This window comes from Pristiophorus japonicus, chromosome 16 (genome assembly GCF_044704955.1).
Source record: "Pristiophorus japonicus isolate sPriJap1 chromosome 16, sPriJap1.hap1, whole genome shotgun sequence".
Classification (NCBI taxonomy): Eukaryota; Metazoa; Chordata; class Chondrichthyes; family Pristiophoridae; genus Pristiophorus; species Pristiophorus japonicus.
The window spans coordinates 16,570,310-16,598,131 of NC_091992.1; the positions used below are offsets into that span (position 1 = coordinate 16,570,310).

At 48.0% G+C, this 27,822-nt stretch overlaps 1 protein-coding gene across 4 annotated transcripts in view; it reads left to right on the plus strand.

The window, feature by feature from the left end:
* Nucleotides 1-27,822, plus strand: part of rap1gap2a (RAP1 GTPase activating protein 2a) — a 357,838-nt gene that overhangs the window by 325,089 nt on the left and 4,927 nt on the right. For 3 of the 4 annotated variants that reach the window (XM_070857044.1, XM_070857043.1, XM_070857046.1), the window contains 10 exons: nt 5,575-5,730; nt 6,105-6,176; nt 8,777-8,863; nt 9,981-10,115; nt 14,231-14,368; nt 17,366-17,463; nt 21,281-21,394; nt 23,873-23,993; nt 25,074-25,179; nt 27,534-27,610. In XM_070857044.1, the coding sequence (XP_070713145.1) occupies nt 5,575-5,730; nt 6,105-6,176; nt 8,777-8,863; nt 9,981-10,115; nt 14,231-14,368; nt 17,366-17,463; nt 21,281-21,394; nt 23,873-23,993; nt 25,074-25,179; nt 27,534-27,610 (1,104 nt within the window). The remainder of the gene's footprint in view (nt 1-5,574; nt 5,731-6,104; nt 6,177-8,776; nt 8,864-9,980; nt 10,116-14,230; nt 14,369-17,365; nt 17,464-21,280; nt 21,395-23,872; nt 23,994-25,073; nt 25,180-27,533; nt 27,611-27,822) is intronic. The other variant, XM_070857045.1, reaches the window with a different exon arrangement.

Below are 27,822 nucleotides of genomic sequence, written 5' to 3' on the forward strand. Positions count from 1 at the left end.
TCTAGTCCTGTCTGACATCCATTCTAGTCCTGTCTGACATCCATTCTAGTCCTGTCTGACGTCTATTCTAGTCCTGTCTGACGTCTATTCTAGTCCTGTCTGACGTCTATTCTAGTCCTGTCTGACATCCATTCTTGTCCTGTCTGGCGTCTATTCTAGTCCTGTCTGACATCCATTCTTGTCCTGTCTGACATCTATTCTAGTCCTGTCTGACGTCCATTCTTGTCCTGTCTGACATCCATTCTAGTCCTGTCTGACGTCTATTCTAGTCCTGTCTGACATCCATTCTAGTCCTGTCTGACGTCTATTCTAGTCCTGTCTGACGTCTATTGTAGTCCTGTCTGACGTCTATTCTAGTCCTGTCTGACATCCATTCTTGTCCTGTCTGACGTCTATTCTAGTCCTGTCTGACATCCATTCTTGTCCTGTCTGACATCTATTCTAGTCCTGTCTGACGTCTATTCTAGTCCTGTCTGACGTCTATTCTAGTCCTGTCTGACATCCATTCTAGTCCTGTCTGATGTCTATTCTAGTCCTGTCTGACGTCCATTCTAGTCCTGTCTGACGTCTATTCTAGTCCTGTCTGACGTCCATTCTAGTCCTGTCTGATGTCCATTCTAGTCCTGTCTGACGTCCATTCTAGTCCTGTCTGATATCCATTCTAGTCCTGTCTGACGTCCATTCTAATCCTGTCTGACGTCCATTCTAGTCCTGTCTGGCGTCTATTCTAGTCCTGTCTGATGTCCATTCTAGTCCTGTCTGACGTCCATTCTTGTCCTGTCTGACGTCCATTCTAGTCCTGTCTGACGTCCATTCTAGTCCTGTCTGACGTCCATTCTAGTCCTGTCTGACGTCCATTCTAGTCCTGTCTGACATCCATTCTAGTCCTGTGTGACATCCATTCTAGTCCTGTCTGACGTCCATTCTAGTCCTGTCTGACGTCCATTCTAATCCTGTCTGACGTCCATTCTAGTCCTGTCTGACGTCCATTCTAGTCCTGTCTGACGTCTATTCTAGTCCTGTCTGACGTCCATTCTTGTCCTGTCTGACATCCATTCTAGTCCTGTCTGACGTCTATTCTAGTCCTGTCTGACGTCCATTCTAGTCCTGTCTGACGTCTATTCTAGTCCTGTCTGACGTCCATTCTAGTCCTGTCTGACGTCTATTCTAGTCCTGTCTGACATCCATTCTTGTCCTGTCTGACGTCCATTCTAGTCCTGTCTGACATCCATTCTAGTCCTGTCTGACATCCATTCTAGTCCTGTCTGACGTCTATTCTAGTCCTGTCTGACGTCTATTCTAGTCCTGTCTGACGTCTATTCTAGTCCTGTCTGACATCCACTCTTGTCCTGTCTGACGTCTATTCTAGTCCTGTCTGACATCCATTCTTGTCCTGTCTGACATCTATTCTAGTCCTGTCTGACGTCCATTCTTGTCCTGTCTGACATCCATTCTAGTCCTGTCTGACGTCTATTCTAGTCCTGTCTGACATCCATTCTAGTCCTGTCTGACGTCTATTCTAGTCCTGTCTGACGTCTATTGTAGTCCTGTCTGACGTCTATTCTAGTCCTGTCTGACGTCTATTCTAGTCCTGTCTGACATCCATTCTTGTCCTGTCTGACGTCTATTCTAGTCCTGTCTGACATCCATTCTTGTCCTGTCTGACATCTATTCTAGTCCTGTCTGACGTCTATTCTAGTCCTGTCTGACGTCTATTCTAGTCCTGTCTGACATCCATTCTAGTCCTGTCTGATGTCTATTCTAGTCCTGTCTGACGTCCATTCTAGTCCTGTCTGACGTCTATTCTAGTCCTGTCTGACGTCCATTCTAGTCCTGTCTGACGTCCATTCTAGTCCTGTCTGACGTCCATTCTAGTCCTGTCTGATATCCATTCTAGTCCTGTCTGACGTCCATTCTAATCCTGTCTGACGTCCATTCTAGTCCTGTCTGACGTCTATTCTAGTCCTGTCTGATGTCCATTCTAGTCCTGTCTGACGTCCATTCTTGTCCTGTCTGACGTCCATTCTAGTCCTGTCTGACGTCCATTCTAGTCCTGTCTGACGTCCATTCTAGTCCTGTCTGACGTCCATTCTAGTCCTGTCTGACATCCATTCTAGTCCTGTGTGACATCCATTCTAGTCCTGTCTGACGTCCATTCTAGTCCTGTCTGACATCCATTCTAGTCCTGTCTGACATCCATTCTTGTCCTGTTTGACGTCCATTCTTGTCCTGCCTGACGTCATTCTTGCTCCTAACTTCCTAATTTTGACCTTGTGTTTCCTCCTAATTAAAACAGTCCACAGTGACTCTTTTACCTGGTTGAGCTTTATCAATCCTCTTAGTAAACTTGATTCAGCAAAAAAACAATCTTTTTTCCAAAGAAAACGATCACAGCATCTTTAACTTTTCCTCCTCATCAACTTTTGGCAGGTGAAGTCGCCTTCGCTGCTCACTGTCTCTTGGGCAGTGATATCCTTCTGAAGATTAGGTGACTAGAGCTGTAGATGTGGGGGTGAGTTTTCACGTGGGGACATGTGGAAGGCTGGGGGGCGCTCTTGATCATCTCGCCTGACTTCGGCAGAAGAGCCACGGAATCTGTGGAACAGCAGCATGTAAATGGCATTCACCCTGTATCCGTGGCATTTCTGCCAAAGTTACGGTAGCCGATCAGGAGGCACCTCCCCCCTCCCCCCCGCAATAGAAGTAGGTTCCCGCATAGGGTTTAATACAACAACTCTACAGCTCTTACGATTTCTACAAACTGTGCCTCTATAAGTTGAGGATTCATTGGGTTTTGCAGCAATGCAAGGTGAAGATGATAAGAGAGAAATTCTACCGGCACGTTGTGGCTGATCATTCTGTGAAGCTGGTGAGAGGCGAAAACTCGGTTATTTTGTGCATATGATTGTGTGTGTAAAAATAGTAAAAAGAAAGACTTGCATTTCTATAGCGCCTTTCTCGACCACCAGGCATCTCAAAGCGCTTTGCAGCCAATGAAGTACTTTTTCAAGTGTAGTCACTGTTGTAATGTAGGAGACGCGGCAGCCAATATGCGCACAGCAAGCTCCCACAAACAGCAATGTGATAATGACCAGATAATCTGTTTTTTTCGTGATGTTGATTGAGGGATAAAATATTGGCCATGGGATCTTTGACATCCACTTGCGAGAGCAGATGGGGCCTCGGTTTAACGTCTCATCCGAAAGACGGCACCTCCGACAGTGCGGCGGCACTGGAGTATCAGCCTAGATTTTTGTGTTCAAGTCCCTGGAGTGGGATTTGAACCCACAACCTTCTGACTCAGAGGTGTGAGTGCCACTGACTGTGCCATGTATGTGGGTGTATGTGTGCGTGCAAGAAATCTATATGTGTACGATGGTTATGAGGAGGTTTAGATAACATAAGCTGAGAGAGTCGGGCACAGACCATCATCCTCAGCCTCTCAGCACAAGACAGCCAGGCCCTGTTCTATTATTGTGAAATGTGGGTGACAGGTTAGACCCACGGTACGTGATACCACTGAGAGTAAATGGTGTCAGAGAAAAAACCTTGCTGCAAATCGATGGACAGGCATCAGGGTTACTGTTTGGGAACATCATTGGTGCAGGCAGCAGTGCCAACATTCCCGATTCCCAAAGGAAGTCTGCGGGAATGTCCAAGTGGGAGTCCTGAGGCAGCACTAAAGCACTCGGAGCTGACCACCTTAGGCAGCATTAGCTCAAGGCTCTTGCTTGGATGCAGCGTTGCGACTCCCAACGTGAACCACAAGTGTCAGACACGCTGATTCCTGCAAGTTTATCATTTGTTAGGCCAGGGTATTACATGTTACAGAACCAAGGGGCGGGGGAGAAGGAGTCACGGTACAGATCATCCCATCATCATAGGCAGTCCCTCGGAATCGAGGAAGACTTGCTTCCACTCCTGAAGCGAGTTCTTTGGTGGCTGAACAGTCCAATACGAGAGCCACAGTCCCTATCACAGGTGGGACAGATAGTCGTTGAGGGAAGGGGTGGGTGGGACAGGTTTGCCGCACACTCTTTCCGCTGCCTGCGCTTGATTTCTGTCTGCTCTCGGCGTTGAGACTCAAGGTGCTCAGCGCCCTCCCGGATGCACTTCCTCCACTTAGGGTGGTCTTTGGCCAGGGACTCCCAGGTGTCAGTGGGGATGTTGCACTTTATCAGGGAGGCTTTGACAGATCAGCCATGAACAGGCTCGAGAGGCTGAATGACCTCCTCCTGTTCCTCTCAAGAAACAATCTGTTGTTGATTGACAGGAAATGTTATGTCCAGTATATTTTGTGTAATACGCAAGAACTTAACCGTAATTATTCAGTAAAGGTTCGAATAATAAGTTCTGAATCCTTGAACTCAGAACTTCTGGAAGACCAAAACAAAGGAACGTCCAGTGGACAAATCCCCCAAATCCCAGCTGTCACACAAAGTATTCAGAAAAGTATTGAGTTTCCACAACGAAGTAAGTCAAACAAAATATTTCCTTTGATCGAAGGTATCTGTGGCCGCAGTAAATGATTCAGTAGTTCCTAGAACGAGGACCTTAAGCAGGTGAAGCTTTCTGTTCCTGTCCGCTACTTACATTAACACTTTGGTTACTATTTCTGAGTAAACTATCATCAATTCATTGTCCGAGCAATGTGTTACCTGTAATGTATTTGTGTCATGGATTCTTTGCTTAATAATTCATAGCAACACATTGCTATTGAGAAATACCCAGTAGTTGGTTTATTTGCAAAAGGTTTAACAATCACACTACATTCACCAGTTCATCCATCAGGCTCACAACCACCTGCCTCATTCCCTGAACCCAACTGGCAGGGGTTTTATTGAGTCTTGTGAACATCACGTGACTGGCTAAGGCACTCCCAACTCAACAGCTCTACCAACATGTGAGCATCCTCACAGATGCATGCATTATATTACCCAAAAATCACAAGGGAGCTTATTATTATGTGATCGAAGCATAGATGTTCAAAGAGAAAAAGCCTAGAAATGGAAGTGTTTCGATAGCAGTGGCTCAGTTCCCCACAGTGACGGTCCGTACGTGAACCACACACCAGGAAGGTCTTGGGCTCAGTGCCAGGTCTGTGCTGCGGTACCTAATCTTGACTGGTAGAGATGTCGGAATATTCGTCTGTGCCCCTGAGCTAGGGAGAGGAGAAATGGCCACGGTTTCCTCTCCAGAATGTTATCTGGTGATTCCCCTTCGAAGATGCCCGATTGGATCAGCTCCGGCTGTGATGCTCACCATTGTTGAACAAATTGCCAACTCTTAGTGTCTAAGCTCGTACTCAACGATTGCCCGGTTGAGTCAAGTACCAGAGGTCAGATGATACCTTGGAACCATAGTCCCGTCGCCCCAGGTGTGAGTCAGCTCCTTCGCAAGAAATGGGGAGAAAGCAAAGGGTCAACAAATAGTTATCTCCCAATGTCGAACTCAGTGAGCGGATGAGTGCTATAACCTCTGATTCAAATTCTCCCTGACATCTAGGAATCGTATTTCTTTATAATTTAAGATGTGGTATTTGCTTTAGTTAAACATTCAGTTTCTCTGTCATAGCTGCAACGAAAACGCCACATCGGGAATGACATTGTGGCACTCGTGTTCCAAGATGAGAACACGCCGTTTGTTCCGGATATGATCGCTTCAAACTTCCTTCACGCATACATTGTGGTGCAGTTGGAGACTCCCTGTGCCGATAAAACTACTTATAAGGTAAGAGCATTAAATTATTCAGTAACCTAATGGGTCCAAAAAGATAAAGGGGAGGAATGGCCCAACTGGATCAGCCACAAAACAAAAATGGAGTATTAATGGCAACTTGTGTATCCTAGTGACCTCTGTCCTGTTTGCCACGCTGCCATCTTCTATACAGTGAACTGACCAATCCGAGGGAAGGACATAAAGGGGGGGAAATCGGTTTTCGCCAGTAACGCAAATCGCAATCCTAGTGAATCACACAACGCCTGATTTTCTCTTCCATTGAAGTCACTTGTTCGGATAAATGGCATCCACTGTATATCCGATTAACGTGGGCTTAGATTCATGAAAAAAAAAGAACTAATAATAATTTTCCCCTCCCTTGTCAGGTTTCAGTCACGGCTCGAGAGGGTGTCCATCCCTTTGGTCCCCCATTGCCAAGCCCACCTGTGTTTCGAAAGGTAAGAAGGTCTCGTTCTAGGCTGAGCGTCGCCCAGGAAGTTAACCATTTAGTATTTACAGAGTGGCCATCTTCCATACAACAGGCACATCTTGCAGAAAGGAGCGTAGAGTCCTCAAAGTGGTAAATGTTTGCAGTAATGTAGCAAACAAAGCAATGGAAGTAAAAACATTGGGGTCGTTCAGAACGTGCTGAGATCTTGCGATAGGACAGCTGATGGAGGGATGACTCTGATGGCTCTTTCCCATCCCTGATCTCTTTGCAAAATTCCTATTATGAGGATTAATGCTTAACCTGAAACTTTTGAAAGTTGATTCTTGGGTTAGTTAATTCGATGTTTTTGTTGCATCTTGCTGATCTCCCATTGGTGTTGCCCAGAGACAGGTCATTGTGCTTGTCACATATCACATTGCTGATTCTCCAGGATGGTATGGTGGTTGTGAACCGCTGCACTGTGCCATAGAGAAGTACAACACAGTTTGCAGCCATCAACCCCTTTAGACTTATCTTCCCGCCATACAGGCCCTGTGGCAGAGCAGTGCACCTTTTCCTGTTGCCTCTGCGACAACTGGCTGAGATTGGGCCTGCATTGGCAAGGCTCCCACCAGGATGAGTCCGCCTGTAATGTATTTGCTTCATGGGTTCTTTGCTTACGAATTCATAGCCACACATTGCTGTTGAGAACCAATTGGTTTATTAGCAAAAGTTTAACAATCGGACTACACACCACCAGTTCATCCACTAGGCTCACAACTGCATACCTCATCGTGGCACAACTGACTGGGGTTTTATTGAGTCTTGTGAACATCACATGACTGGCTAAGCCACTCACAATGCAACAGCTCTACAACTCTTTTGAGTAAACAAAACAATCATTAGATCAAGTGCCCCCCCTATCTGGGGGACACGACAAACATTTCACAAGGCCCTTTTTTTTTTTGTTTTTTTTTTTGGTGATTTTTGTGGGGTTTTTTTTTTTTTTTGGGCACTAAAATCATAGTTTTTTTTTTCGAAGGCCCCCTATAAAAGGGGAGGGGGACACTAAAACCGGCATTTAAAATAAATTAGACTTTAAAACAAATAAAATCAAATTAAAATTTGGTTGCCGGGGGTAATAATGCACTCCAGTCCCTCCAGTGCCCACCTCTCGCGGAAGACCGCGAGCGTACCGGTGGACACCGCGTACTCCATCTCTAGGGACACCCTGGCCCGGATGTAGGCGCGGAAGAGAGGCAGGCAGTCAGGCTGAACGACCCCCTCGACCGCCCGCTGCCTGGACCGGCTGATGGCACCCTTGGCCGTGCCCAGGAGCAGTCCTACGAGGAGGCCCTCGGACCTACCCGCTCCCCTCCGCACAGGGTGCCCAAAGATCAGGAGTGTGGGACTGAAGTGCAACCAGAAATTGAGGAGCAGCCCCTTTAAATAATGAAACAGGGGCTGCAACCTCGTACATTCAATAAAAACATGGAACACGGACTCTTCCAGACCGCAGAAATTGCAGGCGGCCTGGGAGCCCGTGAACCGGCTTAAAAATTTGTTGCACGGGACTGCTCCGTGCACCACCCTCCAGGCCAAGTCCCCGATAAACAGTGGTGGGACTCCCGCGTAGAGTGCACTCCATCGGGGACCCCCGCCTCCTCCGGACGGCAAGATGGTACGCCATGGCGTGTCTGGACGGCAGATGAGGATGGCAAGGTTGAGAGTGCGCAGGAGCAGCCCGTACAGGAAACCCCTCCGCGCAGAACTGAAAGGCACGGAGGGGATTTCCCCGAGGCGACTCAAGTTGTGAGGCGCCGGCTCCCAAGGGAGGTTCCGGGGTTTGGCGCCGATGAGGAATTCTGTCCGGACGGGGGTCAGTTCGGACGGGATCTCCCCATGTGCTTGAGCCTCCTCGACACACCTAACGGAGTCAGGGCCCAGAGCTGTTTTTAGCGACTCGATGGCATCGGCCGTGCGGCGGACGTCGGCCGAATTTAGGCGCCGCGCCAGCGTGTCTGACGCCATTGCAATAGCTCGATAAACCTGTGAGCATCCTCACAGGTGGATACATTACACCGCCCTACCCAGAACTCTGCGGCACAGCGCTATGGAGCCTCGGGGGGTGAGGGGGGAGGGGGGGTGGGGAGAGAGGGTAGGGGGAGAGATGGGAGTGGGGGAGGGAGGGGGGAGAGAGGGGGTAGGGGGTGAGATGGGAGTGGGGGAGGGAGGGAGAGAGAGAGGGTAGGGGGAGAGATGGGGGCGGGGGAGGGGGGGAGAGGGTAGGGGGAGAGATGTTGGCGGGGGATGGGGGGGAGAGAGGGTAGGGGGAGAGATGGGGCGGGGAGGGGGGGGAGAGAGAGGGTAGGGGGAGAGATGGGGGTGGGGAGGGGGGGAGAGAGAGGGTAGGGGGAGAGATGGGGATGGGGAGGAGCAGGGCGGGAGAGAGGATAGGGGTGGAGGAGGAGAAAGGGGGGAGAGATGGGGTGGGGGAGAGAGGGTGGGGGGGAGAGACTGGGAGGAGAGACGGAGAGAAGGGAATGGCAGGGAGGCACTGCACCATCCTATCCTTTGACGTATTTTACTCTGAAACCGAGCTCCTGAACGTGCACTTTTTATGCCTAGGGCCCAGAGTTCAGAGAGTTTCTACTCACGAAGCTCATCAACGCTGAGTCCGCCTGCTACAAGTCTGAGAAGTTTGCAAAGCTGGAGGTAAGAATGGTTCCAATAGAGTGGATACAGAGAAAGTGTTTCCACTTGTGGGGAAGAGTATAGAAACATAGAAAATAGGTGCATGCAGGTCATTCGGCCCTTCGAGCCTGCACCACCATTCAATATGATCAATGTCTGATCATGCAACCTCAGTACCCCACTCCTGCTTTCTCTCCATACCCCTTGACGCCTTTAGCCGTAAGGACCACATTTAACTCCCTTTTGAATATATCCAATGAACTGGCTTCAACAACTTTCTGTGGTAGAGAATTCCACAGGTTCACAATTCTCTGGGTGAAAATGTTTCTCCTCATCTCAGTTCTATATGGCTTACCCCTTATCCTTGGACTATGACCCTTGGTTCTGGACTTCCCCAACATCGGGAACATTCTTCCTGCATCTAACCTGTCCAATCCCGTCAGAATTTTATATGCTTCTATGAGATCCCCTCTCATTCTTCTAAATTCCAGTGAATATAAGCCTAGTCGATCCAGTCTTTCTTCATATGTCAGTCCTGCCATCCCAGGAATCGGCATAACCAGAGGGCAGCAATATAAGACAGTCACCAAGAAATCAAATAGGGAATTCAGAAGAAACTTCTTTACCCAGAGAGTGGTGAGAATGTGGAACTCACAGGGAGTGGTTCAAGCAAATAGTATCGATGCATTTAAGGGGAGGATAGACAAGCATATGAGAGAGAAGGGAATAGAGAGTTATGCTCTTAGATTTAGATGAGGAAAGGCGAGAAGGGGCTCGAGTGGAGCATAAATGGGGCCGAGTGGCCTGTTTCTATGTCATATATCTTATGTAATGCACGTTTGAGGCTGTTCCGCAGAACAATGTGAGGAATGCACGAGAGGAATTGCTTTCACAGTTATGTCAATGCTGCTGTCTAAAATCAGGAGGCAAACTTGTTATGGGAACTTTCTTTTAATCAAAGTGAACTATTTTTCAATATTTTTTTGGTTAACGTCAAGAATTGGAACAACAAAGCGTACTTCACTGTATGGCCAGGTCAAGCGTTTTTTTCTATCTCCAGTGTAACTTGTATACTCTCTATAATTAAACCCCTTGTATGTCACATTAAGCACCGTATGTTTCTGATCTTGCTGCACAGAACCGCACACGAGCAGCACTGCTGGACAATCTGCACGATGAACTCCACAGCCAGACGCAGGCCATGTTGGGGCTGGGCTCCGATGAAGAAAAGATGGAAAATGGCAGCCATGGAGGATTCTTAGAGTCTTTCAAGGTAAGGCCAACTAGTAAGACAAGTTGCATCCAAACCTGGCACACGATGTACTCTTGTCAGGTAGTTGAGTTGAATTGAGGAGGAACGTAGAAACATAGGAACAAGAATAGGCCTTTCAGCCCCTCTAGCCTGTTCAGCCATTCAGTTAAATGATTTCTGATCTGTACCTCAACTCCATTTACTGGCATGGACACGATGGGCCGAATGGCCTCCTTCTGTGTCATCATTTTTCTATGATTCTATGATTTACCCACTTTAGTTCCAAATCCCTTAATACCCTTACCTAACAAAAATCGAGCGATTTCAGTCTTGAAAATGTCAATTGACCCAACATCCACAACCTTTGGAGGGAGAGAGTTCCAGTAGCCTTTGTGTGAAGAAGTGCTTTCTGATTTCACTCCGAAATGGCCTGGCTCTAATTTAAGATTGTTGCACCCTTGTTTTGGATTCCCCCCCCCCCCCCGGCAGAGGAAATAGTTTTGAAGCATCTACCCTCTCGTGTAACCTTTTTTGTCATTATAAAGCCCTTGGTTTAATCTTCTAACCTCAACCTTCTAAACTCAAGGGTATACAAGCCAAGTTGATGCAACCTGTCCTCATAACTTAACCCTTTAACCCGGTTGCGTTCTGGTGAATCTGCACTGCCAATGTTTGCTTCCTGAGGATTGGTGCCCAAAACTGAACGCAACACTCCGGATGGGGTCTGACAAAGCCTCCATAACAACTGAAGCATCACTTCTTCACTGTTGTATTCCAGCCCCCTCCAGATAAAGGTCAACATCCCATTGGATTTCTGATTACTTGTTGTACCTGTGCACTAGTCTTTAGTGATTTGTGTACACGGACAACTCCTTCACAGCTTCTAATCCCTCAATAGTGAGATAATAAATGTTTGTCTTTCTCACATTCAAAGTGGGGGATCTCACGCTTCTCCTAGACTGAAGTCCATCTGCCTTAGTTTTGCCCACTCACTTGAGTCAGTCTATGCCCCTTTGTAACTTCCTGTTTCCATCTAACACAATTACAGTGCCTCCCAATTTATGTAATCCGCAAATTGGATATACAACTCTCTATTCCTTTATTAGTATACAGGGTTCAAATCTGATACTGCAATATAGATCCTTGGGGTACACCACTTGTCACACCCTGCCAATCAGGGAACATTCCCTTTATCCCTACTCTCTGTCTCCTACCTCCCAACCTATATCAGCTCTGGCTCAGTGTGTAGCACACTTGTCTCTGAGTCAGAAGGTTGTGTGTTTAAGTCCCACTCCAGGGACTTGAGCACATAAATCTAGGCTGACACTCCCAATGCAGTGCTGCGGGAGTGCTGCACTGTCAGAGGTGCCGTCTTTCGGATGAGACGTTAAACCGAGGCCCCGTCTGCTCTCTCAGGTGGACATGAAAGAAGAGCAGAGGAGCTATCCCCGGTGTTCTGGACAATATTTATCCCTCAATCAACATAACAAAAATAACAGTTTATCTGGTCATTATCACACTGCTGTTTGTGGGAGCTTGCTGTGCACAAATTGGCTGCCGCGTTTCCCACGTTACAACAGTGACTACGCTCCAAAAGTACTTCGTTGGCTGCAAAGTGCTTTGGGACGTCCGGTGGACGTGAAAGACGCTATATAAATGCAAGTTTTTCTTTTTTTTTCTGCAAGCAATGCATCAGAATCAAAGCTGCAATCCCCCCTTCCTCCCCGCCTCTGTTTTCGAAGTTGCAGCCCTGTTTGAGGTACACATTACCACTCCTCTATTCGCAAAAAAATACCTCCCAAAATATTTTGAACTTGGCATTCGTTTCTTCTCCCTGTTTGAAGTGGAAGATTTATTGTTCAAGGATGTCTGGGCTTAGAATGTGAAAAATGGTTCACCTTAAAAGCTATGAAGGCTTTTTTGTCAAAGGGGCTTACATTTTATCCCGGGCTCACTCGTTGCCGAAGCCAGCCCCTTTTTTGCATTATTTTCCTTGTGCAGAGACTAAGCGGTCGGGGTGAAAAAGAATTAATTGCGAGAGGTTTAGCTGCCCCTCCAAAATCATTCCTAACTTGATTCCGTTTATGCATCGGCAGATGAAATTAAAGACCGGGACTAAAGTGCTTCTTATTTTGACTTTGCTGGAGGTGGGGTTGCAAAAAGCGAAATATCAGAAAGTCTTGTTCTCAAGTAGCATCTCTGTGCAGAATTGGCTGAGGTGCAGGCCTGAGGGTGCAACTTGTACACTTGTTGCAATGGTCCTTTTTCCTCATTCTTTTCACTGTGTCTACTCATTTTTTTTTTTAAAACAAAAATTTACAAATGCAATGATCAGTTGTGCAATAGGCTATCAGAGCTTTGTCCCAGATATTTTGGTAAAGATCTTGCATTTCACGTGCTCAGCACGACCAATGACCTTTGCAGCTAATGAAATGAAATCAAGTTATGTAGACGGACAAGGCAGCCAATCTGCACACAACAAGATCCCACAAACAGCAATGTGATAAATAATGAGCAGATAGAAAAAGACTTGCATTTATATAGCATCTTTCACGGTCACCGGATGGCCCAAAACGCTTTACAGCCAATTAAGTACTTTTTGAGTGTGTCGTCACTGTTGTAGGAAACACAGCAGTCAATTTGGGCACAGCAAGCTCCCTCAAACAACAATATGATAATGACCAGATAATGTGTTTTGTAATATTGATTGAGGGATAAATATTGGCCAGGACACCGGGGGTAACTCCCTCGTTCTTCTTTGAAATAGTGCCATGGGATCTTTCACGTCCACCTGAGAGAGCAGACGGGGCCTCGGTTTAATGTCCCATCTGAAAGACGGCACTTCTGACAGTACAGCGCTCCCTCAGCACTGGACTGGGAGTGTCAGCCTAGATTTACGTGCTCTAGTCCCTGGAGTGGGACTTGAACCCACAACCTTCTGACTCAGAGGCGAGAGTGCTGCCCACTCAGCCACGGCAGTAGAGAAATATCACATTGGTGCAATATAGGAAACGAGTTTGGTGCTAAGGCATATTCTTGGGGAAGAGTTCAGGGCACTCACTATACTCTGTATCCAACCAACCTTACTATACCTGAAACAAAAGCAAAATAGTGAGGATTCTGGATATCTGAAATAAAAACCGAAAATGCGGGAAAACTCAGCAGGTCAGGCAGCATCTGCAGAGAGAGAGGCAGAGTTAATGTTTCAGGTTGGGATGGACAGCTTTTTAAGCAAGTACAGAGCTAGTGAAAAGTGGGGGCAGGGTAGGAACAAAAGGGGAAGATCTGTGTTCGGGTGTAGAGAAGGAGTGATTAAATGACACTTTATACCTGAATGCTGACACTTCCTGACATGAAAAGGGTTCCATTTTGTAATAGAGCTCCGCCTAGTGGACTACTGATGTCATAACAACTACTGATGTCATAACAATGAAAGGTCATGTGGCAAGATCATGTGACACCGTTCTGTTAGGAGCCATCTTGCAATGTGTATGCTTGTGAGGCTGTGCCTAAAGGTATCACACATTTCCCCAGCACTAACATCTCTCACCTTGATGAGTGCCAAATTCAGCAAAGCGATTAAAGTTACACTTCACACTATTATATGCAAACTAATAGCTGCCCATAACTGCCTATTAATACAGGAACAGAGGGCGCTATGAAATTCTAGACCGTGCTATAGAGATGAACTGAATAATGATGAGGCAGCCAGGTGGAAAATCTTAATGAGCTGAAAAATGCAAAACTGTCGCAATAAATTATGCTGATTTATATCAAGTAATGTATGCACCAGTGAGTATGCTCACAGGTTGGTGGAACTGTTGAGTTGTGAGTGGCTTAGCCAGTCATGTGATGCTCACAAGGCTCAATAAAACCCCAGCCAGTTGGGTTCAGGGGATCCACGATGAGGCAGGTGGTCGTGAGCCTGGTGGATGAACTGGTAATGTGCAGTGTGATTGTTAAGCCTTTGCTAATAAACCAACTAGTTCTTAGTAGCAATGTGTTGCTATGAATCCTTAAGCCAAAGAACCCACGAAGCAAATACATTGCATATCACGGATAGATTTTGGATTAAATCAGAGAGAGGAACACTCCTTGTGCACTGCCCAGACCCGTGTCTTTCTTTCCCGACACAGAGGGCGATCCGGGTTCGCAGCCACTCGATGGAGACCATGGTGACAAGCCACAAGAAGCATCACAGCGGAGGGTTGCCGGGCAGCCAGAGTGGTGGGATCCCGCACAACGTGATGGAAATCATCAAGCACCCGCCCAACGTGAGTACACGTCGCTCCGCCCACAGCCGCGCAACGAGGCACCACTTCGGTAACCGTTAGCCGTGGCTCTGGTGAGGGCCCTGGTGAGACCACACCTCTGGAGTATTGTGCACAGTTTTGGTCTCCTTACATAAGGAAGGATATACTTGCCATAGAGGGAATGCAACAAAGGTTCACCAGACTGATTCCTGGGATGGGGGGGATTGTCCTCAGAGGAGAGATTGAGCAGACTAGGCCTATATTCCCTAGAGTTTGGAAGAATGAGAGGTGATCTCATTGAACCATACAAGATTCGTACAGGGCTTGACAGGGTAGATGCAGGGAGGATGTTTCCCCTGGCTGGGGAGTCTAGAACCAGGGGTCAGAATAAGGGGTCGGCTATTTAGGACTGAGATGAGGAGAAACTTCTTCACTCAGAGAGTGGTGAATCTTTGGAATTCTCTACCCCAGATGGCTATGGAAGCTCAGTCCTTGAGTATATTCAAGACAGAGATCGATAGATTTTTGAATATTAAGGGAATCAAGGGATATGGGGATAGTGCAGGAAAGTGGAGTTGAGGTAGAAGATCAGCCACGATCTTACTGAATGGCGGAACAGGCTCGGGGAGCCGAATGGCCTACTCCTGCTCCTATTTCTTATGTTCTTATATTCTCTCGTTCCCATCCTGCTGGAAGTCCCATTCACAGCAACTTCACAAAATGGAATCATCGAATGATGCAGGGCAGAAGGAGGCCACTTGGCCCATCCAGCCTGTGCCGGCTCTTTGAAAGAGTGATCCAAATAGTCCCTCTCCCCCTGCCCTTTCTCCATAGCCCTGCAAATGATGTTTTGCACGAGGAGTTCCCTGGGTACAATCGGACCATTGCCAGCATCTGCCCAGTAGAGGCCTGACACTTCCCCACAGAAATCGGGGGAAAAACGTCATGGTCCTTTGATTAAATAGATCAATGTAAGTCTCTCTATAATGGATGGTGAGACAGTTCCCCTCCAGCATGGGGAATTTCATTAACCATAAAAATTAATTTTCATTAGCCCAAATTATATTAGAACTAAAAAATGATTGAGAACCAAAATTGCACATAAAGCAATAATTGTTTAAAATGATTTAGCGCAGATAGACCAAACCTCCCAAATGCGTTCTATCATTGAAGGTCACGAAAAGCACAGGGAATGTGACTGAATACCTGCACTGCCAACATCAGCGACTAGGCAGGCCATGAGAGGAATATAAATACTGGTCAGGCCTGCTGAAGCTCCGGTGCAGGCGGGGTGAGTGCAGAGCTGTAGGGTATCCATGTCAAATAACTACAGGAACAGGGCCCTATCCTGACAGAGTTACCTGAGGGAACTACCCAGTCACAGACTGGATACTGAATATTGATTTTATTTAACAGCGGTGTAAGAGAGTTACAATTAATACATCGATGCATTACTCAAAAGAATAAAGACAAGGTTAGAACAAAAAAGCCCTGAGTGAGAAACGGTCTGCCCATCCAGAGCCTATGTATAATTAAGGACACCCTCAAAGCCTCCCTGATAAAGATCCCACCAACATCTGGGAGTCCCTGGCCAAAGACCGCCCTAAGTGGTGGAAGTGCATCTGGGAGGGCGCAGAGCACCTCGTGTCTCATCGCCGAGAGTGTGCAGAAACCAAGCGCAGGCAGCGGAAGGAGCGTGCGACAAACCAGTCCCACCCTCCCTTACCCTCAACGACTATCTGTCCCACTTGTGACAGGGACTGTGGTTCTTGTATTGGACTGTTCAGCCACCTAAAGAATCACGTTAAGGGTGGAAGCAAGTCTTCCTCGATTCCGAGGGATTGCCTATGATGATGATGATGATGATAGTTCTATCATGGGATCCCCCCCGCAGCCCCCATCTGTTCATCCCCTAACTTCCTTGCCCACCTTCTGTGGCAGGGTAAAAACAGCAATCCGCCATTGTCTCATTTCCCTCATCAAACCTTAGAATAGATGTTGGGCAAATTTTATCAAACGTCCCTTGCAGTGGAAATATGTTCTCGTATTTCACAGGTGGACAATATTCAGGGGGTGACATTCATTATCGCCCCGTTTGGGGGCAGTGTGAGAGGCAGGTGCTGAAGTCTCAGAGAGTTCAGGTTACCACCCCTCGGAAGGAAGTGGAGAGTTAGATCAAGCGCTCCGCTTCCTCCTTGGAACGCTAGCGAGACGGGCGCCCCAGCACCACTGTACACTGGGCCGTGCCGCGTTGTCCCTTCAAAAGGGCCCTTCCCCTCACTCAAAGAGAAGGGCTCACGCTGCAGACTCTGCCAATTAAAAGGAGACCTCCTAAGACCACCATGGGAAGGGGGGGGGTTGCCTGCGCGATTGCTCGGGCAGAGCGCCGGGGCTGAGCGATGGCGCTGCAGGACCCAGCAAAGAAAACAGCGAGAAGCAAGGCAAGTGTTTTTTGTATTTTCCCTCGGCCACCTCGCACTTTAATTTCTGCCCCGGGTAGCGGCTGACTGCCCGAACCGCGCCTCCAGCACCTATCGCTTTTATCGGCCAGCGCCGCGATGACGTCATGATCTCCGGGCGCAGGACATTGGTGCGTAACGCTGGCGACGAATGATTTGAATTTCTCGCCCTGAGGTTTTAATCTTGTGCATCTTATCCTATTCAAACCGATGGTTGGGTCACTACGGTAACTGGGGTTTAATTAACTGCTGCAAACTAGTCGGTCCACAAGGTGGGAGCATTGTCCAACCCCATGAGGAGTTTGGGGTTAGCTCTTGGCACAATAATGTCAGTCTTGGTTCAAGGCTTTATTTCACTAGATATATCCAACGGCAGTCTAACCCCGTGACATAGATAATCTGCAATCCCACACACTGTCATCGAGAAAATTCTGTCGACATCTAAACCACAGTTGTTGTTGTCCCACTTTTGTGGCCCATTTTTCACCCCCTCAGAAGAACATTTCTGCATTGGTGTAGCAGCCTGTCTGTGTAGTAAACCTCTCCTTTCCTTCGGCAGCAAGCAAAACTTCTGAAGAGCCCGGTGAAAAGACGATCGGCTCTCTTCCCCCGGCCCCACACAAGCTCAGACAGCCTACTGGATGGCAGGCCACGCTGGTAAGTGTGACCCTGGCAACGCCTTATTTGCCTTGTCTTCCTTCCGTTGCCGAGTCAATACGTCCCAACTTACCTCGCCTTCGCGCTTTTCAAGCTTGCTGGTGTCTGTGTGTGTCCGCTGTGGCTCAGTGGGTAGCCATATCTGATGGGCCATCCCTCTCACCCCAAGCCTCCAAACTCTCCTTCCATTACAACCCTTCTTTATTTTGTTGACACCCCTCAAGTCATTGTTCTCATGAACCTTTCCCCTCACCTTGATCTTCCTGAGTTGTCAGCTGTGGCTCAGTGGGCAGCCCCCCTCGTCTCTGAGTCAGAAGGTTGTGGGTTCAGGTCCCACTCCAGGGACTTGAGCACATAAATCTAGGCTGACACTCCAGTGCAGTGCTGACGGAGCGCCGCACTGTCGGAGGTGCCGTCTTTCGGATGAGATGTTAAACCGAGGCCCCGTCTGCCCTCTCAGGTGGACGCAAAAGATCCCATGTCGCTATTTTGAAGAAGAGCAGGGGAGTTATCCCCGATGTCCTGGTCAATGCTTATCCCTCAATCAACATAACAAAAACAGATTATCTGGTCATTATCACATTGCTGTTTGTGGGAGCTTGCTGTGCACAAATTAGCTGCCGTGTTTCCCACATTACAACAGTGACTACACTCCTAACGAGAGTTGCCAACTAGTTCTCAATAGCAATGTGTTGCTATGAATTCTTAAGCAAAGAACCCGTGAAGCAAATACATTACAGGAAGGGGCGAGACCATGCAGGAATTTTCCTGGAGGTATCATCAAAAGATCCGTCACCTCCAACTGCCTCACCCAGTCAAACAGCCCTTTCTCTCATCTCCAATGTTATAACTAATAAACAAGAAAAGTGGAGGAAAAAAAACAATACAATTGATGTCATGTTTCTCCCAGATTGCTCACAGCAGTGTCCAGGAGTTTAAGCTCCAATCCCTGGGGAATTTGCAGTGGTCCTGACTCTTTAAAGGCAGCTGCTCGGTCCCAAATTAAGGTTTTATTTTTGGCGATCTATATTAGTGACCTGCCCCCACTTTTGTTTAAAACAGATGATGATTATGGCTTAAATGGGTTGCTTAACGAAGCTGTAGAGCTACCCTAATTAAAGTGGATGCCTGATCATTCTGAATAAAAATGACTGATTAAGGCTGCTGGCTGTTGAATGGAGATGAGCAGGAGAACCAGAGCGCAGCACAATGCAGTGCTTCAGAGACGGACCTTTGTGGGGGGGGGGGGGCGAGGTGGGGGTCGGGGGAGGGGGGGCGTTGCTGCTTTGATCCAGTAATACCTTGATTTTAAAATTCTCATCCTTGTTTTCAAATACCTCCATGGTCTCGCCCATTCCTGTAATGTATTTGCTTCATGGGTTGCTTGCTTCAGAATTCAATAGCAACACATTGCTACGAAGAACTAGTTGGTTTATTAACAAAGGTTTAACAATCACACTACACATTACCAGTTCATCCACTAGGCTCACAACTGCATGCTCTACAACTCTTTTGGGAAGCAAATTTAAACATTTAAATCAAGTGCCCCCCCGATCTGGGGGACACTCCAAACACTTTTCACGTGCCCTTTTTTTTGTTTTTTGTATTTTTTTGTCGTTTTTTTTTTTTTAGTTTTCTTTTGGGCACTAAAACCATCATTTACATGTGCCCCCTATAATAGGGGGGGGGGGGACACTAAAACCCGGCAATTAAAACAAATTAAACTTTAAAACATATAAAATCAAATTAAAATTTGGTTGCCAGGGGTGACGATGCACTCCAGTCCCTCCGGCGCCCACCTCTCGCGGAAGGCCGCGAGCGTACCGGTGGACACCGCGTGCTCCATCTCCAGGGACACCCTGGCTCGGATTTACGCGCGGGAGAGAGGCAGGCAGTCGGGCTGAACGTCCCCCTCGACCGCCCGCTGCCGGGACCGGTTAATGGCCCCCTTGACCAGGCCCCGGAGTGGACCTACGAGGAGGCCTTCTGACCTGCCCGCTCCCCTCCGCACAGGATGCAACAGCTCTACAACTCTTTTGGGGAAAACATAATAAATTAAATCAAGTGCCCCCCGATCTGGGGGACACTCCAAACACTTCTCACGTGCCCTTTTTTTTGTTTTTTTGTTGTTTTTTTTTTGGTGATTTTTGTGGGTTTTTTTTGGGGGCATTAAAATCATAATTTTTCAAGTGCCCCCTATAAAAGGGGAGGGGGACACTAAAACCAGCATTTAAAACAAATTAACCTTTAAAACATATAAAATCAAGTTAAAATTTGGTTGCCGGGGGTAATAATGCACTCCAGTCCCTCCAGCGCCCACCTTTCGCGGAAGGCCGCGAGCGTACCGGTGGACACCGCGTGCTCCATCTCCAAGGACACCCTGGCGCGGATGTACGCGCGGAAGAGAGGCAGGCAGTCGGGCTGAACGACCCCCTCGACCGCCCGCTGCCTGGACTGGCTGATGGCACCCTTGGCCGTGCCCAGAAGCAGTCCTACGAGGAGGCCCTCGGTCCTACCCGCTCCCCTCCGCACAGGATGCAACAGCTCTACAAACCTGTGAGCATATTCGCAGGTGCATACATTACAATTCCTATCTCTGTAACTTCCTCCAGTCAAACAAACCCTCTGAGATCTCTGCGCTCCTCCTGTTCTGGCGTCGTGCGCATCTCTAATTTCCTTTTGTTGAGTATGGAGAAAGAGTCAGACGGAACACCGTGAGCTCAAAGTAAAGTGTGACCTTAGTCTTTTATTGCAGGTCTCCAGAGTGCCTCTCCAACCTGTGTAGCCTCCTTAAATACCTGTGCTCCCAAGGGATTATGGGATCCCTTGGGACTCCGGGGGATGAGCCCTCTGGTGGCTGTACAGAGTAAATACAAGTCCACATATACAACACCTTTGCCCCACCATTGGTGGCTGTGCCTTCAGCTGCCTAGGCCTCAAGTTCTGGCATTCCCTCCCAAACCTCTCCACCGCTCTGCCTCTCTCTCCTCCTTCAAGATGGTCCTTAAATCCTACCTCTTTGACCTTTTGGTCATCTGTCCTAATATCTCCTTATATGGCTCTGTGTCAAATTCCGTGCGGAGCGCTTTGGGACATTTTATTATGTTAAAGGCGCTATATAAATGCAAGTTGTTGTTGATGCACGAGTTTAATGGAAGGCTCAGGATATGCTAGGAATAATGCATTCGACTCTGTCGTTCAATTTAAAGATCAAAGAATGCATCAAAATCATATTGCTGAGCTCCAGCCAGGAAGGAAGGACTGCCCCAATGTCACTTCCCAAAATCAGACTTTCCTCCTTTGTGATGGCTGCCCTACTTGGCACTTAAAGGGTTCCTGGATGTTGGTGATCTCCAGAATCTCTCGATTGCAAAATTTAGTTCCCACTGGTTACAGTAATGGAGCGGCCAGTGCAGGATTGCTTCCTTGAAGTTACAGAGAATTACATCGAATGTTTCAGCTCGGCAACAGGCCATTTGGCCCCAACGGGCCCGCGACGGTATTTACTCCCCACACGCGCCTCTTCCCACCCTATCAGCATATCCTTCCTTAGGTTGACTCACGCCCAAAAGCAGACACTGGGCTCCTGCTGGTTTGGCTGAAGCTAAGCAGCCGCGAACCGCGCCGTGTGTTTGGAGCCGGTGCCTCGGCTGCAAACCGCGCTGACTCCACCAGGAGTCCGAACTTACTGCGGCAGAACCTGGAGGTTCCTCGGTGGTTTCAGCACAACAGTAAGCCACAAATTCAAAGGGCGAATGGTGAACACGTACTCGTAGGGTGAGACTGACGTGTTGACTTTAATTTCTCTCTGTGGCAGTGAAAGTCTGTCGAGCTTGTCGAAGACCCCCGAGGGCGGACAAATCTCGCCGGACGTCAAATGGGAAACGTCCTCCAACCCAAGCTCACCTGAAATGGGCCCCAACAAAGACAGGTAACTTCAGCAGCGTTAAGCGCCAGCCGAATTCTTCACCAAACACAAGCACACGCCTCGCTCGCCATTTTCAGTCGCACTTTTTAATTTCAAACTATATCTTTAGCGGTGTAATGCATTTACTGCGCGTGTTCTTTGCTTAAGAGTTCATAGCCACACATTGCTTTTAAGAACTAGTTGGTTTATTAACAAACGTTTAACAATCACACTACACATTACCAGTTCATCCACCAGGCTCACACCTGCATACCTCATCGTGGATGACCTAGACCCAACTGACTGGGGTTTTATTGAGACTTGTGAACATCACGTGACTGGCTAAGCCACTCACAGTGCAACACCTCTACAACTATTTTAAAGTAACTTTAAATCAAGTGCCCCTGACACACAAATCCACAAATTAACCAATTAGCACTGAAGGGAAACTTACAAATCGAATCAAATTAAAATTTTGTTCCCTGTTGAAATGATGCACTCCAGTCCCTCCGGTGCCCACCTCTCGCAGAAGGCCGCGAGCGTACCAATGGACACCGCGTGCTTCATCTCCAGGGACACCGTGGTGTGAACATAGCCGCAGAAGAGAGGCAGGCAGTCGGGCTGGACGACCCCCTCGACCGCCCGCTGCCTGGACCGGTTAATGGCCACCTTGGCCAGGCCAGGAGCAGTCCCACGCGGAGGCCTTCCGATCTGCCCACTGTAAGACCTGTCTCAACAGGTGCATACATTACAAGCGGCAGGTATTGTCTATCAGGACATGTGGCCAGGAGTTGCTCATGAATTCTTTCCCGTTGAGCTTGCTTTCACTCAATACCTTCCCCAACCACCAGAATCCTCGCTGCTGACCCATGTTCTCCCAATCTCCGGTGCTGCAGCCTGTTGTACCATGCTAATACATCATAAGAACATAACAACATAAGAAATAGGAGCAGGAGCAGGCCACACAGCCCCTCGAGCCTGCTCTGCCATTTAATAAGATCATGGCTGATCCAATCATGGACTCAGCTCCATTTCCCTGCCCGGTCCCCATAACCCCTTTATTCCCGTATCGTTTAAGAAACTGTCTATTTCTGTCTTAAATTTATTCAGTGTCCCAGCTTCCACAGCTCTCTGAGGCAGCGAATTCCATAGATCCACAACCCTCTGAGAGAAGAAATTTCTCCTTATCTCAGTTTTAAATGGGCGGCCCCTTATTCTAAGGTTATGCCCCCTAGTTCTAGTCTCCCCTAATCTGTGGAAACATCCTCTCTGCATCCACCTTGGCAAGCCCCCTCATAATCTTATAAGTTTCATTAAGATCACCTCTCATTCTTCTGAACTCCAATGAAGCCCAACCTACTCATCTTTTCCTCTTAAGTCAACCCCCTCATCTCTGGAATCAACCTTGTGAACCTTCTTTGTATTGCCTCCAAAGCAAGTATATCCTTTCGTAAATATGGAAACCAAAACTGCATGCAGTATTCCAGGTGTGGCCTCACCAATACCCTGTACAACTGTAGCAAGACTTCCCTGCTTTTATACTCCATCCCCTTTGCAATAAAGGCCAAGATTCCATTGGCCTTCCTGATCACTTGCTGTACCTGCAAACTATCCCTTTTGTGTTTCATGCACAAGTACCCCCAGGTCCCGCTGTACCACTGTACTGCAGTACTTTGAAATCTTTCTCCATTTAAATAATAACTTGCTCTTTAATTTTTTTCTGCCAAAGTGCATGACCTCACACTTTCCAATGTTATACTCCATCTGCCAAATTTTTGCCCACTCACTTAGTCTATGTCCTTTTGCAGATTTTTTTGTGTTCTCCTCACACATTGCTTTTCCTCCCATCTTTGTATCATCTTGCCCTCCTCCCTTTCTCTGAGGCTTGGAACGGCCTATTATTTACAAGATTAAGATGATAAGATTGGCAAGAATGGTTCTAGGGATGCTGAACTTCAGTTACAGGGATAGACTGGAGAAGCTGGGGTTGTTCTCCTTGGAGCAGAGAAGGTTGAGAGGAGATTTGATAGAGGTGTTCAAAATCATGAGGGGCCTGGACAGAGTAGATAGAGAGAAACTGTTCCCATTGGCGGAAGGGTCAAGAACCAGAGGACACAGATTTAAGGCGATTGGCAGAAGAACCAAAGGCGACATGAGGAAAAAGCTTTTTTACGCAGCGAGTGGTTAGGATCTGGAATGCATGGCCTGAAAGGATGGTGGAGGTAGACTCAATCATGGCTGTCAAAAGGGAATTGGATAAGTACCTGATGGGAAAATTAAGTTGCAGAGCTGTGGGGAAAGGGCGGGGGAGTGGGACTAGCTGAGGTGCTCTTGCAGAGAGCCGGCACGGGCTCGACGGGCCGAATGGCCTCCTTCCGTGCGGTAACCGTTCTGTGGTTCCGTTCACTCGCCACCAGTTGATGGTGTCCTGCTGCTCGCTTGCCGAGTGGTGAAGGCACGGCCCATGGCTTCTCACGCTGCTGCTTCTCATTCTTCCCCCAGGACCTGCATCAAGCTCAAGGAGAACGGCAAGGGCAACATCTCCTGCTCGTCATCGAGCACGAGCAGCTTCAGCAGCACGGCCGGAGAGAGCGAGGCCATGGAGGACTACGAGACCAGCACGGTGAGTACTTGCGGCAGGATCTGCCGGGCACCGGGGGCCACGGCAACCGGCGCGCAGTGCGGTGGGCGAGGGTAACCTACCTGTGGCAGCGTCTCGGTGTACGGAAGTTATCACGCCGTCACACGAAGCTTTCGGGCCCGCACACATACTCCAGATGTTTACGAGGTGCTTTTTTTAAATGTGAGACATACAGGGCAGGTAGGTCCCAGATTGAGAAGAACATAAGAAATAGGAGCAGGAGTAGGCCATTCGGCCCCTCGAGCCCGCTCCGCCGTTCAATGAGATCATGGCTGATCTTCGACCTCAACTCCACTTTCCTGCACTGTCCCCATAATCCCTTAATTCTCTCAATATTCAAAAATCTATCGAGCTCTGTCTTGAATATACTCAACGACCAAGGATCCGCAGCCCTCTGGGGTAGAGAATTCCGAAGATTCACCACCCTCTGGGTGAAGAAATTTCTCCGCATCTCATTGTAAAATGGCCGACCCCTTATTCTGAGGTTGTGACCCCTGGTTCTGGACTCCCCAACCAGAGGAAACATCCTCCCTGCATCTACTCTGTCTAGCCCTGGTCTCTTGTCAAGTTAGCTGATGTAAGCCGAGGCAATAGTCAACCACAGTTGCCCTCAGCACGAAAGAAAAATATAAAGTTACCCAGAGTTCCCTGCTCCAGACCACTACCCAGTGACGCCCTGATGGACAGTGTACGTACGTGGGGGAGGAATGAAGTCTGGATCACACTCGGCCGTGATGGCAATAGTGAGCAAGTACCCCAAGTTCACGCCTTTGCTGTGATTTCAGTGCCGAGTCTATTGGCAGAGACTGAAACAGCGCACCCTGTGGAGGAACAGGGTATCTCTGAGAGCAGCTCCTGGATTTCCGCGTTTAACTGCGCGTATGCGGACGCCAGAAGTTGCTGTCCGATTTACCTTGTAACAACGGTGAGCGCTGATATCCTCACTTATTATTGCAGCCAAATTCAGGGCCCTTGTGGAAATGTACGGTAACTTGGGGCATAAATTATTGGTCATTTTTATATCAGTTGCCCAAATAGTAAAAACTCTTTCTGTCCTTACAGGGCAGCCAGCCATCCACCGCATCTCCTTTCCGACAGGATGTTTTTGTCTACAGCAGTGAAAACCAAAGCGGCTCGAGCCAAGTGAGCTCATGCAAGAGCCCCACAGGTCTGCACCTCTGGTCTCCTACATTCTCACCAATCTAGCTTTTCTCTCATTCAGAAACTGAGCCAAATTGCCCCGCCGATTGTGCAGGACACCACCGGGAGTTGTTGTGATCTGGAACGCGCTGCCTGAAAGAGTGGTGAAAGCAGATTCAACAGTAACTCTTGAAAGGGAATTGGGTAAATACTCAAAGGAGGGAACATTTGCAGGGCTGTAGAGAAAGGGCAGGGGAATGAGTCTAATTGGGACAGCCCTTTCAAAGATGGGCCGAATAGCTTCCTTCTGTGCTGTATCATTCTATGATTCTATGAAATAGCAGATGCCGAGCTTACGGGCTTTAGAGCCTACAGATTGTTGCGGGGGAAGATTGATGGGAGGTAAGGGGTTCCCATACAGTTTAGAGGTGCTGAGAAGGAAGGAGTTAGAGGAGAAGACATAGTGTATTTCAAAGAAAGAAAGACTTGCATTTATGACCACTGGACGTCTTAAAGTGCATTACAGCCAATTAAGTACTTTTTGGAGTGTTGTAATGTGGGAAACGCGGCAGCTAATTTGCGCACAGTAAGCTCCCACAAACAGCAATGTGATAATGATCAGATAATCTGTTGTTTTGTTATGTTGATTGAGGGATAAATATTGTCCAGGACACCGGGGATAACTCTCTTGCTCCTCTTCGAAATAGTGCCATGGGATCTTTCACTTGAGAGAGCAGTCGAGGCCTTGGGTTAACGTCTCATCCAAAAGACGGCACCTCCGACAATGCAGCACTCCACTGGAGTGTCAGCCTAGATTTATGTGCTCAAGTCTCTGGAGTGGGACTTGAACCCACAACCTTCTGACTCAGAGGCAAGTGTGCTCCCCATTGAGTCACAGCTGACAACTCAGGAAGATCAAAGTGAGGGGAAAGGTTCATGAGAACAATGGACTTAGGAAAGTCAACAAAATAAAGAAAGGTTGTAATGGAAGAAGAGTTTGGAGGCTTGGGGTGAGAGGGATGGCCCATCAGATATGGGAGCAGACACTAACTGTGGGATGAACTTTTGGTTTTAAGGTGATCTACGATTTTTGATGAGATGCTAGGTTGACTGCCCCAATTGCGTACCTGATGACCTTTTGATGTGGACCATTGTTAGTCTCCAAGAAAAAATATGGAAATGGACTGATATTTTTTGATTGGATATTTCAAACTGTAAAATATCCATTCAAATCACCAGCTGGCTGCTTCCCATTCAGAGTTGCCAGCGCTATAGTTGGATGTTAACTCCAGTCTGTCCAAATAACTTGTTGCAGGGACAGAGTGTACCAACATTGAGAGCTTTCACCAATTTTAATGTAATGGTGTTAATCGGTGTACACAAGAAGTAGGCAGTGTGAGCGGTTGCGTCAATGTAACGGCAGTGTTCTGGAGCAAAGTGTGCAGAGCCATGCAGTCACATGATCCGACGTACACTGAGCCCTGATACGTTTACCTGCCCCAAAGTTGTGGTTTAAAAAGGTAATGGATGTATGTCTGTCCGAACCCCATTTGGTGGGTTAAGCCCAGCTTCCCCTTCCTTCCCACCCCCGCCACATCTCTGTTGTTTAAATAGGGACAACGCCACCTCTGGAGGAAGAGCCCCAAACCTTTAAGCGCAGCCAGAAGCCAGCGAACTGCAGCAACTCGCCATGGCTTCTTGGGCAGCACCTCCCAAACCCGCGACCTCTACCACCTAGAAGGACAAGGGCAGCAGGCGCATGGGAACACCATCACCTGCAAATCCCCCTCCGAGTCATACACCATCCTGACTTGGAAATATATCGCCGTTCCTTCATCGTTGCTGGGCCAAATTCCTGGAGCTCCCTCCCGAACAGCACTGTGGGAGCACCTTCACCTCACGGACTGCAGCGGTTCAAGAAGGCGGCTTATGGCCACCTCCTCGAGGGCAATTGGGGATGGGCAATAAATGCCGGCCTTGCCAGCGACACCCACATCCCGTGAACGAATAAAAAATAAAGAAAGTGCAATCCGGCCCTGTATTGTTTGCCTACATACGAAGCTCATTGCACTTCAAGAAGGTAATTCACTGTGTGAAGCATCTCGAGATAATACGATGTGGTGCAGGTATACTTGACGCCTGCTCGGGGTCTGCATTAACGAGTGAGCTAATCACATCATGATTTTGTTTCGGCTTCACTCCTATTCTTTCCAACCTTGAGGGTGTATCCTGTCTTGGCCACTTAGGCTAGTGTTTCCCAACTGAAACCGAACGCTGAGGTCGCCAAAGTTCCACCAACTACAGTCACGAGTGACTCCTGCCATCGCTGGGCACGGCATTGTCCAGGTATACTTTTTGAACTTTGTTTCCTTTCCTTCACAGACACAACCAAGTGCAAAACCTCTCCAAGAACTACTTTGAAATTCAGATTTGAGAAGCATCATCACAGCTCAAACCCGGTAATGAAGATACTTCTCACCCCAGCCCTTGCTGTGTAACGATTCATTGCCTTTGAATTACACCTCGGTTAAAAGGCAGTACCATTTTCCCCTGCAGTCCTGTGACAGGATCACAGTAGTGCAGTAACAATATCCCCTCCCGATACACAGTGATTTCATCTCCATATTATTACCAACGATGAGAGTGGTTGGAGCATGGGGAAAGGCAGAGA